Source organism: Akebia trifoliata, chromosome 5 (assembly GCF_017979445.1).
Source record: "Akebia trifoliata isolate Shusen 1 chromosome 5, ASM1797944v1, whole genome shotgun sequence".
NCBI classification, from domain to species: domain Eukaryota; kingdom Viridiplantae; phylum Streptophyta; class Magnoliopsida; order Ranunculales; family Lardizabalaceae; genus Akebia; species Akebia trifoliata.
In genome coordinates this window covers 7823005-7839588 of record NC_141379.1, presented here as the reverse complement: position 1 = coordinate 7839588, position 16584 = coordinate 7823005, and the positions used below count along the sequence as shown (strand labels likewise).

General features: G+C 37.8%; 1 protein-coding gene across 2 annotated transcripts; it reads right to left on the bottom strand.

The window, feature by feature from the left end:
- Window positions 1-2909: 2909 nt before the first annotated feature.
- Window positions 2910-16136, bottom strand: LOC147401370 (tropomyosin). 2 transcript variants are annotated; one of them, XM_086442650.1, is made up of 3 exons: window positions 15939-16136; window positions 10883-11039; window positions 2910-3191 (listed from the first exon to the last, which is right to left on the bottom strand). In XM_086442650.1, the coding sequence occupies exons 1-3, from the start codon at window positions 16110-16112 to the stop codon at window positions 3064-3066; spliced, it is 459 nt and encodes a 152-aa protein (XP_086298776.1). In that variant the 5' UTR covers window positions 16113-16136; the 3' UTR covers window positions 2910-3063. The 2 variants fall into 2 exon arrangements, with proteins under 2 accessions (XP_086298776.1, XP_086298775.1); XM_086442649.1 differs by having other exon boundaries at window positions 2910-3194; window positions 15939-16133.
- Between the last annotated feature and the right edge of the window lie 448 nt (window positions 16137-16584).

Below are 16584 nucleotides of genomic sequence, written 5' to 3'. Positions count from 1 at the left end.
TGATTAGAGAATAAGCAGATTGGGTTGTGTGCACGGCTTAATTAGGACCAGAGGAGGTTACTGGATTTCGAGTGTTTGCAATATACAAGCATAATTCCCAAGCTATACTCAAGACAAATCTCAAGGTGACATATCTTCAATCACGTTCTATTGAATATTTTTGCCAATAGAAATTTTTCCATGAAGTCATAAACAAGATGAGTAATGATGAATGCACGTGGTAAATCATACGCGGTCTGTCCACAGCTGATGTGGCAAGGGCACAGAATCGCAAATATTTTTCCTTGTGTATCTCGAAGAAAAGATCTACGGTTATATGTCCTTGCCACGTCAACTGTGTATAGACCTCGAATAAGATTGGTCCTACACTTACTCTAGAGCGATTAATTTTGGAAAAGGTTAATTTGAGTTGACTTAACCTAATCAAATTTTGACACACTCAAAATCAAATATTCGACTTAAATTAACAATTTAAATGAATGATCGAAGTTTTCAGAATTTAGCACAACTTTTAATGAGATTATGCCTAAACGTATTACATCTCCAAAGTACGAATAATTCATTCAAATATAATCCATTTGAACCCGACAAATAAGAGGATAAAAGGGGAATAAGATTCGTTGTATCAACAAAGTTGATTAAATCGGTAAACTTAGTCAAATTTTCAAACATAACCAAAAAAAAAAAAAAAAAGTCAATTTCAATCTTCTTCTTTAAGAATAATGTTAAAATGACCTCAAAATTGTACCTTGCATCACACTTTCCTAATGTTGAACGTCAATTCAAACAAAAATTATTCAACAAATCCTAAAATTTTTTATTAGACTTTGTTGATTATGTTGATGACCCAAAAGAAATTATTCATATTGAATGGTGGACTTCAATTCAAACAAAATTTATTCAACAATTCCTAAAAAAATTTATAAGACTTTGTTGATTATGTTGATGACTCAAAAGAAATTGTCCATATTGAATGGTGTATACATCAATGGTAGAACCATCTTTAATTCGACCAAATACAAGTCCTCGATAGAGAAGAAATCAAATAAGAGGAGACAGATACATTAGATGGTTTGGATGCATTTATTTTAGAGAGATTTACAAGGAAAACCTAATAGTTGTATTTTTATTACAAAAACTCCCTTAGAATTCTGAGAATTCCAAGAGAACCTTACTTCATGAAATTTGTTACCCACCAAACCTCACTTTTATCAAGTTTGTACCTAGCAAACCATGGAGTAGGGATCCACGTCATAAATTCAAATTTATGATGTTAATTTGTTACTTAATGTACCTTGGAGTGGATTCTAATTTGATAATCCATGTGGACCCAGAAACCCCTAAGTAGATTTGAAATCTTACTAAGTTAGTCATGGTAGTCAGATTCACAAAGTAAGGTTTGTTCAAGTAACAAACTTGATAAAGTAAGGAAGTTTCTTTGTAGAGACAAGTAGGCATGTGAGCGCATAATTATGGTAAGCGTGACATGCACAGGATCCTGGTGATTTCGTGCAAAGTTTAACGTACGGAAGAGCCTTTGTGGGTGCTGTGCTCATGTACTCTGTGTGTTACCTGTAAACTTTTTGCATACTCGCACTTGTATCCTAAGTCCTGGGCAGTCGTTCAAGACTTGTTCTCTGGGAGGGAATTTTGTGCTCTTATGGCATGGTAGCTAAGGTTGTAAGCCTAGACAGCTAAATATTTTTACGTGTGATCCACCAACTCAATTATCTATGCCATTTTTGCCAAGTTCTATATAATTTAGTAGTAAAAGATAATCCAATCATAACGATTTTGTGGCCCAATTGATCTTTTAGGTGGGCCTAAAATAAACATGGCATTTGATAGCCTGACTATCATCAATATCTCAAAGATAAATCTTACCATTGGATTTCATGTTTAAATGATTGGGATCATGCGTCTTTGGGTCACCAGAACCCATAACCCATATTCATATACAACTCATATTTAGATCAAATTTTATGGAACCCACTTAATAGCTAACAAAGTAATTCAAATTATTTTAATTCATATCATGATCTTGCTGTCTTGGTTTTATCTCTCATTCGCGAACAATACCGAGATAAACGATTTTTATTTTTATTTTTTATGAAGATTGGTAGACTAGAATAAAGAAAACTGTAAATCCCAATTTTGGAATCTCATCTAAGTCAATAACATGTGAATCACCTCAATCTTGGACAACTTTTAAAATTACAAGTCAAAAAAAAAAAAAAAAAACTTTAATGATCACCACCACCACTCTTAAATCCCTTTAATTACTACTACCCTTCTCTTAAATCCCTCGAAAATGCCATTTCACATAACCACAAATCCTTCGGATAGAAGAGAAGGATTCGTTTAGACGACTCCAAATCCTTGGGACAAGGCTTTGATGACAATGAAGTAGTTTAGCCACTATGCAACACCCTTTCTAACCCAACTTACTCTAACAAGGTTGGCCCACTCCTAGCAAAACCTACATACTAAAATGACTGACAATTTCTGGCCATTAGATCTAAGTAATTATCATGGGTTTACAGCCTCTTTGAGTTTTGGTAGGTTTTTCCTATTTGTTTTTCATTGTGATAGGTAGGTTTTTCCTATTTGTCAGAGAGCTGATATCGTCACACCAACTTTTTGTAACACCAACAATCGATAAAATTATATATCACGCACCAAATAAATACATATACACACACCATCTAATGAAGGTGCCAACTTAGCTAAGTTGGCAAGGCTTGTTGAGTGTTGATACCCCATTTTATTACATTGATTCGGGGGTAATAAAAATGTTGGCACGGCAACATATACGCTTCCACATACAAAACAACACTAGTGTCTCATTATTTAGGCACACAACAACTGAATGTAAAATTCGAAATGAAGCAAGAGATTGGAGCTATTGATTCCATAAAAATTTGCTTATATTTGAAATGATTTCTCAATGGGTAATATACAAATAGAGTACAACACCACCTTAGAAAGTTAAATTTCATCTCTGATATATCATAAACAAACAAAAAATGAAAAAAAAGAGGAAATAGACTCACAAGATGGGTATCATCCCGCAGTAGGGGACTCTTTTCCGCTAAGTGTCTGAATTATAGCTTCCAAAACTTTAATTTCACTGTCTCTTTTAGAGATCTCCTCTTGCTTCGCTCGCAACTCTTCCATGTGTAGTTTGAACACTTCTGTGGAAAAAGAATGCGATACATTAGGGTAAGTGTTCCATGCACGTAAAAGTAACTATAGAGGAAGGTAATAATTTACTGAACTTAACCAAAATGGTAAACCAACTCAAAGTCATGTTGACCACATGATACAAAATTTCCAACCATCTGATCATATTTGTACCATTTTACTATTAACATTTGTTATAATTATTGAAGTTATAGATCTTGATTAAGCAGCTAAAATCGCTGAACCTGTATGATCTTCTGGCTATGGATCATTCAAAAGGTGGGCCCACTGATTGATCGATCACATTTGATGCACAAACCGAGCACGTGTATATAGAATGCAAGACAAAAAAAATTTTCTTCACCAAGATATAAAGGTCTAAGCCAACAAAACTATGTTATTTCTATTTCATTGAAAACCAAAATTATTCAAATTCACAAAAGCAATGATGGTATCAGATGTCAAGATTTTCAACTTACACATTACTACTAATTCGTGTTGTAAACCTACCTTCATTGAAGGTGATCAAACAATCTCAATTGACTTTCTCTTAGTTTACCACCTATTGGCACTTCTACTACATTTTTACAAATGTGTTTATTTCTATTTTTATCTTTATTAGTATTTAAACTCATTTCTCGAATTCATTCTTGCTTAGAGAAAGAGCTAAGGATATTAGATGTAACCAGGGTTTGCCCTGATACACAGATTTCAAAGTGTTAAATAAGTCTAAGGTTATTTTAGTCTTTTCCTTCTTTATTTCTCTTATGTAACTCTTATATAGCCTAATTAGGGCTAATTAATCACAACTTAATCTTCTCTCTCAATTACGAACTTGGTATCAGAGCTTGTTCTCTGAAGCTATATCAAACTTGGTATCGAACTCCTCCTTCTTCACCTGTAACAGACCTTAATCGACTTCGTACACCCTTACACCACTTGTCTTCAATCTATATCACCCCTACGGGGGTTCTCTGTTACTGCAAACCCTAGTCGCATCATGCGATAGGGAGTTAAACCATATTCGAAGCCTGCGATCAAGCTTTACGTACAGCAACGATGTTGTTTAGAGCCTGCGACTCCTAAGGCAGCTATATTTCAGTCCGGCGACACCCAAGGTGGCTGTATTGAGGTCCGGCGACACCCAAGGTAGAGTCTAGACGTCTGTGATCACAGTAAGTGCTTGTGTTTCAGTTTTTTCAACCCAGCAGCTGGCTGTTCTAGTTCGTGCGACACAGCTGGTGTGTGTTTGGACCCTAAAACTACAGCAGGTAGTTGTTTCTTGCACAGACGAACCCAATCAGTGGCTGTTAAAGTTCGTGCGACTCAGCTGGTGGCTGTGTTTTAGTTTTCCGATCCCCGTAGTGGTTATATGAGGGTTCCGGCAGTGTTCTTGAACATCTACGAAGTGTTTCGATCACAACCAGGTGTTGTTTAAGGCTGTTCTCACCTCTCTACTGACCCTCGAACCCTTGACCTAGGGCTGTTTACACAACTTATTAACCAACCCGGCTGCAAGGAGGATTACTTGTGGTAATGATTACTTGGGTCACCCATAACAATGTTTAATCAACCGTTATAGCTCTTTCGATCGTGTATTGTCACCTTTAGGGTGCTGCGATCACTTTATTCTAGAGAGTCGTGCCCTCATCTTCGTGAACTCTCTTCAAACCAAAGTATTCGGATTATTTGATGGCTTCTGAGTCATCCTCTTCCTCTATCACTGGTATTAGTAATGGATCGAGTGGTCTTCCGTCTCATTCAACTGACTTTCCAGGCATTCAAATTACTACCGTGAAATTAGATGGTCCTAACTATCTCCTTTGGGCATGATCGGTTGAAATGTTCATTGGTGGAAAAGGGAAGATTGGTTACCTCACAGGGGCGGACAAACAACCTGCACAGACCGACAGTTCTTACTCACAATGGTTTGCTAATGATTCTATGATCCGTTCTTGGCTGGTTACATCTATGCAATCACACATTGCAGCTGGTTTTATGTTCTCCTCAACAGCAAAACAGATATGGGATTCCGCAAAGAGTATTTACTCGCAACGTCAAAACAATGTTCGCATTTTTAACCTAGAGCGTGAGATTTCTCGACTCTCGCAGGGTGACTCTTTTGTTACTACCTATATATCACAACTACGTGCTCGATGGGAAGAGTTGACATTTTATTCTTCGTACTACTCCTGGAAGGATCCTCTTGATGAGACATTGTATGCGTCAATTCTGGATAAGAATCGGATTTTTCAGTTTTTGGCTGGTCTCCGGGATGAGTTTGAGTATGCGAGAGTTCATTTATTGGGAATGGATCATTTTCCTTCCCTACAGACTGCGTATTCCTATGTATTGGCTGATGAGAGTCGTCGCGCAGCTGTCATGCCCCTTTCTTCGGGAGATCACTCCGCTATGCTTGCTCGTCTACCTTCTTCACAGTCTCCCAATGGGTCTTTGCCTACCCGTCAGCGACATAAGTGTGATCATTGTGGAAAGTTAGGTCATGTGAAGGCTCGCTGTTATGCACTTCATGGTCGTCCTAACCAGCATCGTCAACAGTCTCAACGGTCTTCAGCTCATGTAGTTTCTCAGCAAACGAATGATTTAGCACCTCCTTCAGCTACTACCTCCTCATCGGATTCGGTTTCTCTGTCCCAAGCCGAGCTTGACAAGTTTAGAAAATTCTTCAATCAGATAGAGACTTCATCTCAGCCAGTTTCTACCTTCGCTCACTCAGGTACCTTTGCATCTGCACACAGTGTTTCTACCACTTCCTCACCATGGATCATTGATTCTGGTACCTCAGATAACATGACCGGTACGTCCTCCCTATTTAAAACCTATAGTGTTTGTTCTGGTCATCGCAAGGTCCGACTGACTGATGGTTCTTTGTCTTCCATAGCTGGTCAAGGTCATTTACCCGTTACATCTTCTTTATCCTTAACTAACACACTTCATGTTCCTCAACTTACTACTAACCTTGTATCTGTTAGTAGTCTTACAAAAAATTTGAACTGCAGTGTAACCTTTTATCCCTCTCATTGTGTCTTTCAGGATCTGGAGTCGAAGAGGACGATTGGCACTGGACATGAAGAAAATGGATTGTATCTCTTGGACGTTCCCGGTTCACCTAGCACTCATTCTGCTCTTCAGCTTAGTAGTAGTCGTAGTCAGTCAAATAAGGCTCTTGTAATGCGTTGGCATTTACGTTTAGGCCATATTTCCTTTGGATATTTGAAACACATGTTCCCTACTTTATTTCATAATAACAATTTGTTTGATTTGTCTTGTGAAACTTGTCAATTAGCTAAACATGTGCGTTCTTCTTATCCTATTAGTATGAATACTACTACACCTGCTATGTTTGACTTAATTCATTCTGATGTGTGAGGTCCTTCTCCCGTCACATCCACTCTTGGTTTTCGCTATTTTGTTTTGTTTATCAATGACCACAGTCGTACCACTTGGGTTTATCTTATGAAACACAAGAGTGAGGTTTATGGGATCTTCAAGCAATTTCTTGCTATGATTCATACCCAATTTGGTTGTACCATCAAGACCTTCCGTTCTGATCATGGTACTGAGTACACTAATAGTGAAGTCTTGAAACTCTGTTTAAAGTCTGGCATTGAGCATCAAATGTCCAATGTTAAGACCCCTCAGCAGAATGGTCGCTCAGAACGAAAAAATCGCCATATTCTAGAGTTAGCTCGTGCCATTTCTATTGGCATGAATGTGCCTCAATCCTATTGGGCCGATGTAGTTCTTACTGCCGTTTTACCTTATTAATCGGACCCCCTCTAGTATTCTTCAGTTTGCCACACCCCTCTCTAAGCTCTCTCCAGATCGTCCTGTGTTTCCACTTCCTCCACGCGTGTTTGGGTGTGTCTGCTTTGTTCAAATTCTTGCCCCAACTCATACTAAACTTGACCCTAAGGCCGTAAAATGTATCTTTCTGGGTTATTCCTCTACCCAGAAAGGATACCGTTGTTACCATCCTCCTTCTCGACGGCGTTTCATTTCTCGAGATGTTTCCTTTTTTGAGCATACTCCTTACTATAGTGGGTCCGTTGGTATTCAATCTGAGTGGTTTCCTCTAGATTCACCTGATGATTCTTTTCCTTCTTTATTTCCCTTTCCCATGCCTGTTCCTCCCTCTCCACCCCCCGTCAGTTCGTCCTCTCCTCCATTGCAGGTTTACTCTCGACGTCCCCGTGATACTACCATCACTTCTATATCCGACCAGCTCGCCTCCAGCTCCGCCTCTGTCGATTCCCTGTGATGATCGTCCTATTGCCACTCGTAAGGGTAAGCGCACTTGTACTTATCCCATTTCAAATTATATCTCTGATTCTGCACTATCACCCTCCTATCGGAGTTTTCTTGCTTCTGTTTCCTCTGTTTCTCTTCCTACTACTGTTGCAGATGCTATTGCTCATCCTGAGTGGCGCGCAGCTATGATTGATGAGTTGATTGCTCTTGAAAAAACTCAAACTTGGGAAATTGTTCCTCTTCCGCCTGGAAGGAAAGCTGTGGGTTGTCGCTGGGTCTTCACGCTTAAGCATAATCCGGACGGTTCCATTGCTCGTTATAAGGCTCGTCTGGTGGCCAAAGGTTATGCTCAGACTTATGGGATTGATTATCAAGAAACTTTTGCTCCGGTTGCCAAGATGACCACCATTCGTGTACTCCTTTCTGTTGCTGCTATCCGAGGCTGGCCTCTCTTTCAGTTAGATGTCAAGAATGCTTTTCTCAACGGTGATCTTCAAGAAGAAGTCTATATGGTCCAACCTCCTGGGTTTCTTTCTTCTGTTTCTCCTACACATGTTTGTTGTCTTCGCCGGTCCCTTTATGGTCTGAAACAGTCTCCTCGTGCTTGGTCTGAGCGCTTCACTAAGGCCATGCATCAGTTTGGTTTCCATCAGAGTTCTGCTGATCACACCTTGTTCTTACGTCACTCCCAAGGCAAAACTGTTGCTCTGATTGTGTATGTGGATGATATTGTTATTACTGGCGATGATGCCGATGGCCTTACCGAGGTCAAAACTTACTTAGGACGTCAATTTGAGATTAAGGATCTTGGCCATCTTCGCTATTTTCTGGGTATTGAGGTTGCCCGGTCCCAGTCCGGTATATTTATTTCTCAGCGTAAGTATGTTCTTGATTTACTCAGTGCCTCTGGTCAGCTTGGATCTCGTCCAGCTGATACTCCTATTGAGCAGAATCACAGGTTGGCTGATTCTGAGGGGGAGTGTGTGTCAGATATTGGCCAATATCAGCGTCTTGTGGGAAAGTTGATCTACTTGTCTATGACTCGCCCTGACATTGCCTATACTGTTAGTGTTGTAAGTCAGTTTATGCACTCGCCTCAAACATCTCATCTTGCTGCTGTTTATCATATTCTTAGATACCTTAAGGGATGTCCTGGTCGAGGTATTTTATTCAACAACCATGGTCATCTTCGCATTGAGGCATGGACAGATGCAGATTATGCTGGTTCAGTGACTGATAGAAGGTCTACTTCTGGGTATTGTACTAAAGTTGGTGGTAACTTGGCGTAGTAAGAAACAGGATGTAGTTTCTCGATCGAGTGCTGAGTCAGAATATAGAGCTATGGCACTTGGAGTATGCGAGTTGTTGTGGCTCAAAATCTTACTAGCTGATTTATGTCTTCCTGTGCCGGTCCCCTTCTTACTATATTGCGATAATAAATCAGCTATTAATATAGCTGCAAATCCAGTTCAGCATGACAGAACGAAGCACATAGAAGTTGATCGTCATTTCATTAGAGAAAAGATAGTTTCTGGACAGATTTGTACTCCCTTGTTCCTACCTCTCAACAACTTGCTGATGTTCTTACTAAAGGAGTTAGTAAAACTTCCTTTGAAGATGTCTTGTCCAAGTTGGGCATAGTTGATATCCACGCACCAACTTGAGGGGGAGTGTTAAATAAGTCTAGGGTTATTTTAGTCTTTTCCTTCTTTATTTCTCTTATGTAACTCTTATATAGCCTAATTAGGGCTAATTAATCACAATTTAATCTTCTCTCTCAATTACGAACTCAAAGTGAAAAGTAAATCCATGAAAACCTGAAAGTTGGGAACAAAAGATTCCATTAGTGTCCTTACTCCATGAATTTTATAGGATCTTAATAGATGGGTCCACTCTCTCTCGGGGCATTTATAGTTGATACTGTATTATCCTATTCCTATAGATTATACAGTACTCTTGTGCTAGATATTTTTCCAAAGGAGGGAAACTATTGCTGATCAAGAGTACTTTAGCTAGTATCTCGATTTACCATCTCTCGCTATTTTCAATCCCAAGGAGCATTGAAGAGACGGTGAACAAGTTGATTAGGGGGTTCTTATGGAATGATAAGAATGGGGTCAGAACATTGCATCTTGTGAAGTGGAAGGTGATTTGTGAGTCGAAGAAGAACGGGGGCTTAGGTATTAGGAGCTTTAGAGTTTTTAATTCACCTTGGTTAGGAAAGTTGCTGTGGAGGTTTAGGAATGAACATTCAAGTTTGTGGAGGAGGGTGATCAAAGCCAAGTATGAAGAGATTTGGAATGGTTGGGAGAGCAAAGAGGTAAAAAATTATTTTGGGTGTAAGTGTGTTGAAAGGGATCATGAAAATTACAAATTACATCCAAGTTCCGGAGAAGAATTAGATTTAGAGTGGGAAAAGGGGACATGGTCAGGTTCTGGGAGGATTGGTGGTGCGGGGAAGCACCTCTCCGCGTTCAATTCCCTTGGCTTTACAACATTTCCAATAGGAGGGGTTGTTCTTGTGCGGCCCTCTCTAACCTTGAAGGACATGTACCCGGTTGGGATTTGGGGTTCAGGAGGAATTTCAATAATTGAGAAGTTCAAGATCTTGTTGAACTAACTAGCCAACTGGATAGAATTAACAGGGATGTCATGGAAGAGGGTGGAAGGGAGTGGACTTGCTCAAAAGGTAATGTTTTCTTTGTTAGATCTTTTGCCACAGCATTGGTGGCTTCCACAGGTCTCGTTGTTGATTTCCCTCTTGCCTCCATTTGGGGATCGAAGGTCCCGTCGAAAGTTCAGTTTTTTATTTGACTAGCTATCCATGGTATACTATCTACCATGCACCTCCTAATCTCTAGGGGTCTAGTGATGCCAAACTGTTGCTTCCTTTGCTCTGTTAATGGGGAATCAGTGAACCATATCTTGTTGGATTGTGAGCTTTCCATTTCTCTTTGGACTCATTTCCTTTCTCTTTTCAATGTCTGTTGGGTGATTCCTAGTTCGGTGTTGAATCTTTTCCAAACTTGGGACCACTCCTCATTCTTTGGAAGGAAGAAAACTTTGTGGAGGTTTCTTCCTTTTGCTATGTGTTTGGGGTTGTGGCTGGAAGGAAGAGAAGAGTGTTCAAGTATACGACAGCTTCTTGGCATGATCTTTTGTTGGAAGTTCTTGGACTGTTTTTCTTTTGGTGTAAGCTTTGTCGGGACTTCAAAGGTGCATTTTTGAGGATTTCGCTTTTAGATGGGACTCACTGTGTGAGGGTTAGGAGGTTTTGTTTCTGTTTTCTCCTTGTTGGTCATCTCGACCGACTTTGTAAATTCCCCTTTTTCTTCTTTTTTGAATAAAATTATACTTATCAAAAAGAAGAAAAAAAATTCTATAGATTATTCAGATGGAAATAACATAAGATTCTCAAAATACATACTTGTGGTGTTCTCAAGCTCTCTTGTAACCTCTTGTGTATGTAATTCAGCAGCTCGTTGTGCTGCCTCAGCCTGTCGTTTTTCAGAGCGGGCACGAGCAGCAGCTGTGATAGCAGCGTCAAGTTCACGTTCTAAAGTCTCTACCCTTTGTTCAAGAGCCTGCCATTTAAAAAAAAAGAAGAAGAAGAAGAAGTTTGCCCATAAGAAACAAGGGAATTGCATGAAAATAGTTGTCCAGCAGACATTGGTAGAAAATACAGCGTGAGTTGTTCATTTGCGACCAATCATATTCAAAGAAACTAGAAGGTGGCCCACATGTAATAAAAAGGGCTTACTTGTAATTTATAATATTGACTAAAGGGGTTTTTGAAAAATACATAATAAAAAAAGGATATTTTTGTAATACAGAAAACTAAGCAACATGATTATAGGGTCGTGGGTTGCAATTTTCTTGGTTTTTGACCGAAGTAATATTAAGTTTAAAACGCGGGGGGGGCGGGGGGGCATTTATGACCACTCAAATTTTGGTGTTGAACCACTTCTATTCCACCTTCTCTCATTATAACAGTACAGATGTGCCACCTGAAAAAGTAGCTAATACCATGAAATAAGTCTATATAACCCTAAAAAAAAGGTCTAGATAACTCATCCCTTGTGCTTTGCGTTACACAAGCTTTCCTCTAAAAGGATAGATGATATAAATCTTTGCAATCAGGTCAGCATTCCATATAAGTGACTCCCTCAATTTTCGAGCAGTAGCAAGTGTAACTTCAAAGGAATAAACCATTTTTTTATATGTAAAGGAATAAACCATTTCCACGCATGAAGATTTCATAACACAACAAATACATCTCAGATTTTCCTATTTCTATGTCAATGTTGGAATACAAACTAGTAAGAAAATCATTATTTCTTTTATATGATTTCACAGTTTAGAGCTAATCCTTATCTATTTTGAAATTTTGGTAAGTTTACGTAAAAGAATCTTCCGTAATGAATTTTTAGTAAAGTTTTTGCAGAATTTATTAAATCCCAGAAACTGAGACCCATATGTCCTTCTCAGGCATATGGTTAAATCTGCTTGGCAGAAATAGTGATTTTATTTTAATATATAATTGATTTCGGTTTTAAGCATTTTATTTTTTTTGGGTGGAGTCAGTCAAGAAGAAGAAAAGGAGATTTTGGTGGAAGCATATGGTTTATATTTCTTCCGATCTTTCTCAAGATGATGCCAAGGCATTCATCCAGACAAAATGTCTCCTTTCACAACTAGAGTTGCATCAGCATGGGCTTAGACCCATAGCTCAGTTGGTTTGACACATTGCAAAGCAACTTTGAGGTAGTGGTTCGAGTCCAGCTTACCCATAAAAATAAAAAAAGAGTTGCACCAGCATTGTATGTAGCATGCAAACATTTGGATAACAATTTCTAAATGAATCTAAAATCTGAAATGATCCCAATGGCTTCATTTTGATATTTTTTAATTAGAATCCCTAAGTCAACTTCCATCTTAAAGAAAATAAAAGTATCAAAATATTCTCTTTGAAAACAAAACTTAGTCGCAACTTCATGGAATTTGAAATACAACTACCTCAAAGTTCGCTTCAATCCATAAATCAACTTTCCAAGTTGCAAACCATTATTTTATTCTCTATAGCTGACAACGCTCTTTTTTTTTTCTATAAGTAACGAAATTTATTGAAAAAGTGGTCGAGAAGACCAACTAAAGTTACAAAACACTAAGGAAAAGCAATAGAACAAACCCAATCCCACCAAGCGCCAAAATCCTTGAAGAACACACCCTTAAACTCAATAAACAACTTACACCAAAAAAAGATACACAAAAGGATTAAAAAAGAAACCTTTGAAATATCCACACCCTTGTTTTCAAAGCATCTTCTATTACGCCCCTTCCAAATCTCCCCGTAAATAGCAAATGGAGTAACCCTCCAAAGAACTCTCTTGGCATCAAAGAACTAAGATCCTCATTCCTACCAAGATTGAAATAGGAACAAGACGGAAGCAGAAAGGCAACCTTCCACACCAAACCGCCCTAGAAAGAAACCCCAAGCTTGTCTTGCAACACTCCTGATTGCTTCATATAGATTTCCTTGTATAACACTCCATTCATGGATGACACTTTGACATCCATTTCATATAATTCATAATCGTAATGTGTTGATAAAAAAACAGTCTACGAAAATCCTTTTTAGATAGTGGAGAGAGCCTCCTTATAATCAATCTTGTCGCATGGCTTATAACCCTTGGCCATATGCCTCACCTTGAATTTTCCAATCTCTCCTTTAAAGCTCCTTTTAGTTTCAATCATCTACTCTCTTTTTTTATGAGTTGTTTCAATCATCTACTTGTAGGCTATTGGTTTAGCATCAACCGATCAATTCACCAAATCCCGCACATTATCTGACTTCACTGATTCATTTCACCTCCCATGGCTTCAAGCTAACTATCAAAGTTGTCACTATTCACAACTTAATTTTTTGGATCATTTTTTTTTCCAGTTATTTCCTCACAAAGAACTTTATTTAGGTAAACAACATAATCATCTGAAATGGTACATTCTTTTTTTGGACTAGAAGATTATTCCCTTGTCAATGGAATTGGGCTATGCTCCATCAGATAACTATATCCTTCATCCTCTATTTCTTTTCTTTCTTTCTTTTCTTTTTTCTTTTTTTCTTTTTTTCTTTTTCTTTTTTGGATAGGTAAGCCTGTTTTTAATGAGTTAAGTAACTCAGTGCTGGCAGGATTCAAACTATTTGTCATTGACTCAAAATCCTCAATTTTTTTACGAAGGCAAAGACTCAATTATGTCCGTTTAGCAAGATCATAATTCCTGAATATCATTTTTTTCTCTTCATAGCTAATGTTTATTGCAAATATCAATGGCCATGAGTCAATAAAAATTACTTTGGACCTTCTAATTAAGAATAAGAATGGTGCAAAGCAAGAGGTGTACCAACTACCAAGGCACCGTACAATGATACCCCAAATTTCACATTATGACTTTTTTAATAAATCGAAAAGCCTATTTTAATGAGATCAGTAACTCAGTGCTGGTGGGGATTGAACCTAGGTCTATGATGTCATCACCAATAGGCTTTACCAACTAATCAATCTGGCACCTGCAACTTCACATTATGATTTGATTAGGATTTTTCTTAAGGAGATGTTATTGGGGTATGATCACACCTCTACACATTTCAAAAATGTTGAATACCCATCTCTAAGAAAATGAGAGTAGGGGTGGATAAAAAACCTTAGCTCTTCACAAGAGGATCCAAAGAGAAGAAAATAGATGAGAATAACAACATTGCATCCATCCGATTTTAACAAACCCGCTATTCATAGGTATTAATCATTCCTAACCATTTTGTCTGGATTCCTCCAAAATATTGAGCTCTTTACATAAAATCCCCTAGAGACATCCCAATTCTCTCCCTCTTTTTATTATGCTATTGTCTCCATTTACAATGTTTGGATTTCAAACATCGACGAAAATTTTGAAATCAAAACCCTAATGTGTTTGACCCCCCACCCTCCAGTCTAGTTGACTAATTAAAGGAATCGTAGTTTTGAAATGAAGCCCTAATTTCATCAATGCTAATATTCTCATTATCTAAAACTCAAGTTTTTAGAAAAACAAAACTGAGTTTGTTCCGAGTCCCTATTGGGACCCGTGTCCTCAGGTTTTGATTAGCGACTCACACATAATCATGCTGTACTTTTAGTTAGAATTCAGAAACAACCAGCATGTTATCGGGTTCATCATTTATGTATCTCCCTATGAAGTGGGAAAATCATTTCAAAATATATAAGAAGGATTATTCGTGCGAATCCAAAGTCCAACAGTTTCTCATAACAAGCTATTAAAATCAAACCACAAAAAATAGTGATTGTAAGAAAATACATATCATTAATCACACACACGTTTCACTACACCCATAAATCAAAATCGAATTACCATAGAAATACCTCCAACTTATACCAGAATTCACAAAACCAAAATGAAAAGACACCCAAAATTTAAAACCACGAATAAATGAATCCAAACCAGATCACAAAATTATCAAGCATACAAAATCCAGAAATCCTAACCCACCTCTTCACCATCTGCAATTCAAATTCTGATAAACCCATGTTATTACCTCCACCTTTCTAATAACTCCATGAATCTCTCATAGTCTCACCCCAAAAATAAAGTAACCAAAAACATTAAACAAAGAACTAAAACAACCCCATACCTCAGAATCAACTAAGACCCAAAACCCACAAATCCTAACTCAGTTCTTCAACATCTGCAACTCAAAATTTGACCAAGCCATGCTATTACATCCATTTTTGTAAGGACTCCATGACTCTCTCATCACAAAGACTAATTAAACAAATAAAACCCATTAAACAAAAAAGTGTAAACATCCCAGCTCTTAAAATCAACTCACAAACAAAACCCAGAAATTCTCTAACTCGGTTCTTCAACATCTGCAACTCAAACTTCGATCAATCCATGTTATTACTTCCATCTTTCGAAAAGCTCCATGAGACTCTCACCACTAAAATTAAACAAATAAAACCCATTAAATTAAGGGGGGGAAAAGTAAAAGCAAACCAGATCGTAAAATTAATTAATGCACAAAACCCAGAAATCCTAACTCAGTTCTTCAACATCTGCAACTCAAAATTCGATCAACCCATGCTATTACTTCCATCATTGTAAGAACTCCATGATTCTCTCACCACAAAAATTAAACAAATAAATAAATAAAAAGAGTACAAACAAACCAGATCGTAAAATCAACTAATACACAAAACCCATATATCCTAACTTAGTTCTTCAACATCTGCAACTCAAAATTCCATCTTTCTAAGAGCTTCATAACTCTCTCACCACAAAAAATTAAACAAATAAAACTCATTAAACGAAAAAAGTACAAAAAACCCAGATCATAAAATCAACTAATACATGAAACCCAGATAAATTTGTAAAAAATTAAAGAAGCAAGAATTGTCTAACGTGTAGAATAAACTCAGATAAGATACCTTAATGGTTCGTGCTTGTTGGGAGCTCAACGAGGCCTTAGCGTAAGTTTCATCGTCTACGAAGACAGCTTTCTTCATGAGGAGCTTCTGCAGTGAATCCAGATTGGCCCCCATCTCCGACAAATTTACTTTCGCTGCCCCCCATCTCTCGCTTCCCTTCCCCTTCTCTTCCATTTTTGGGAGTTTTTATTTATGTGCTTTTGCTTATCTGATTTTTAATTATCATTAGAGGAGTACAAATGTCCTTTTCCTCGTATTGTAATGGCATTTCTGTCCTTACTATGGTTTCAAAACTCGGTTTGTCGTGAGTTGCCTCTTACTAGGGGTGCAACTTGGTTCAGGTTGGTTCGATTTAGAGTAAAATCAGAATCGAACCGATCAAGGTCAGTTTCATTATATGAGAATCAGAACCGAACCGATTTGATCTAGAACCGAACCAACCCAAACCGACCTTAATTCGGTTTGGTTCGGTTCGGTTCCATGGGTTGTTAAAAAAATTTACACAAATTTATCAGTAAAATTATATAAATAAACACATGAATTATGAAAAATTAAAAATAAAAAAACAAGATTATGAGATCACATAAAAAATTAGATTAATTAAAAAAAAATAGATTTCTAAAAATTATCGGAAAATTAATTTTTT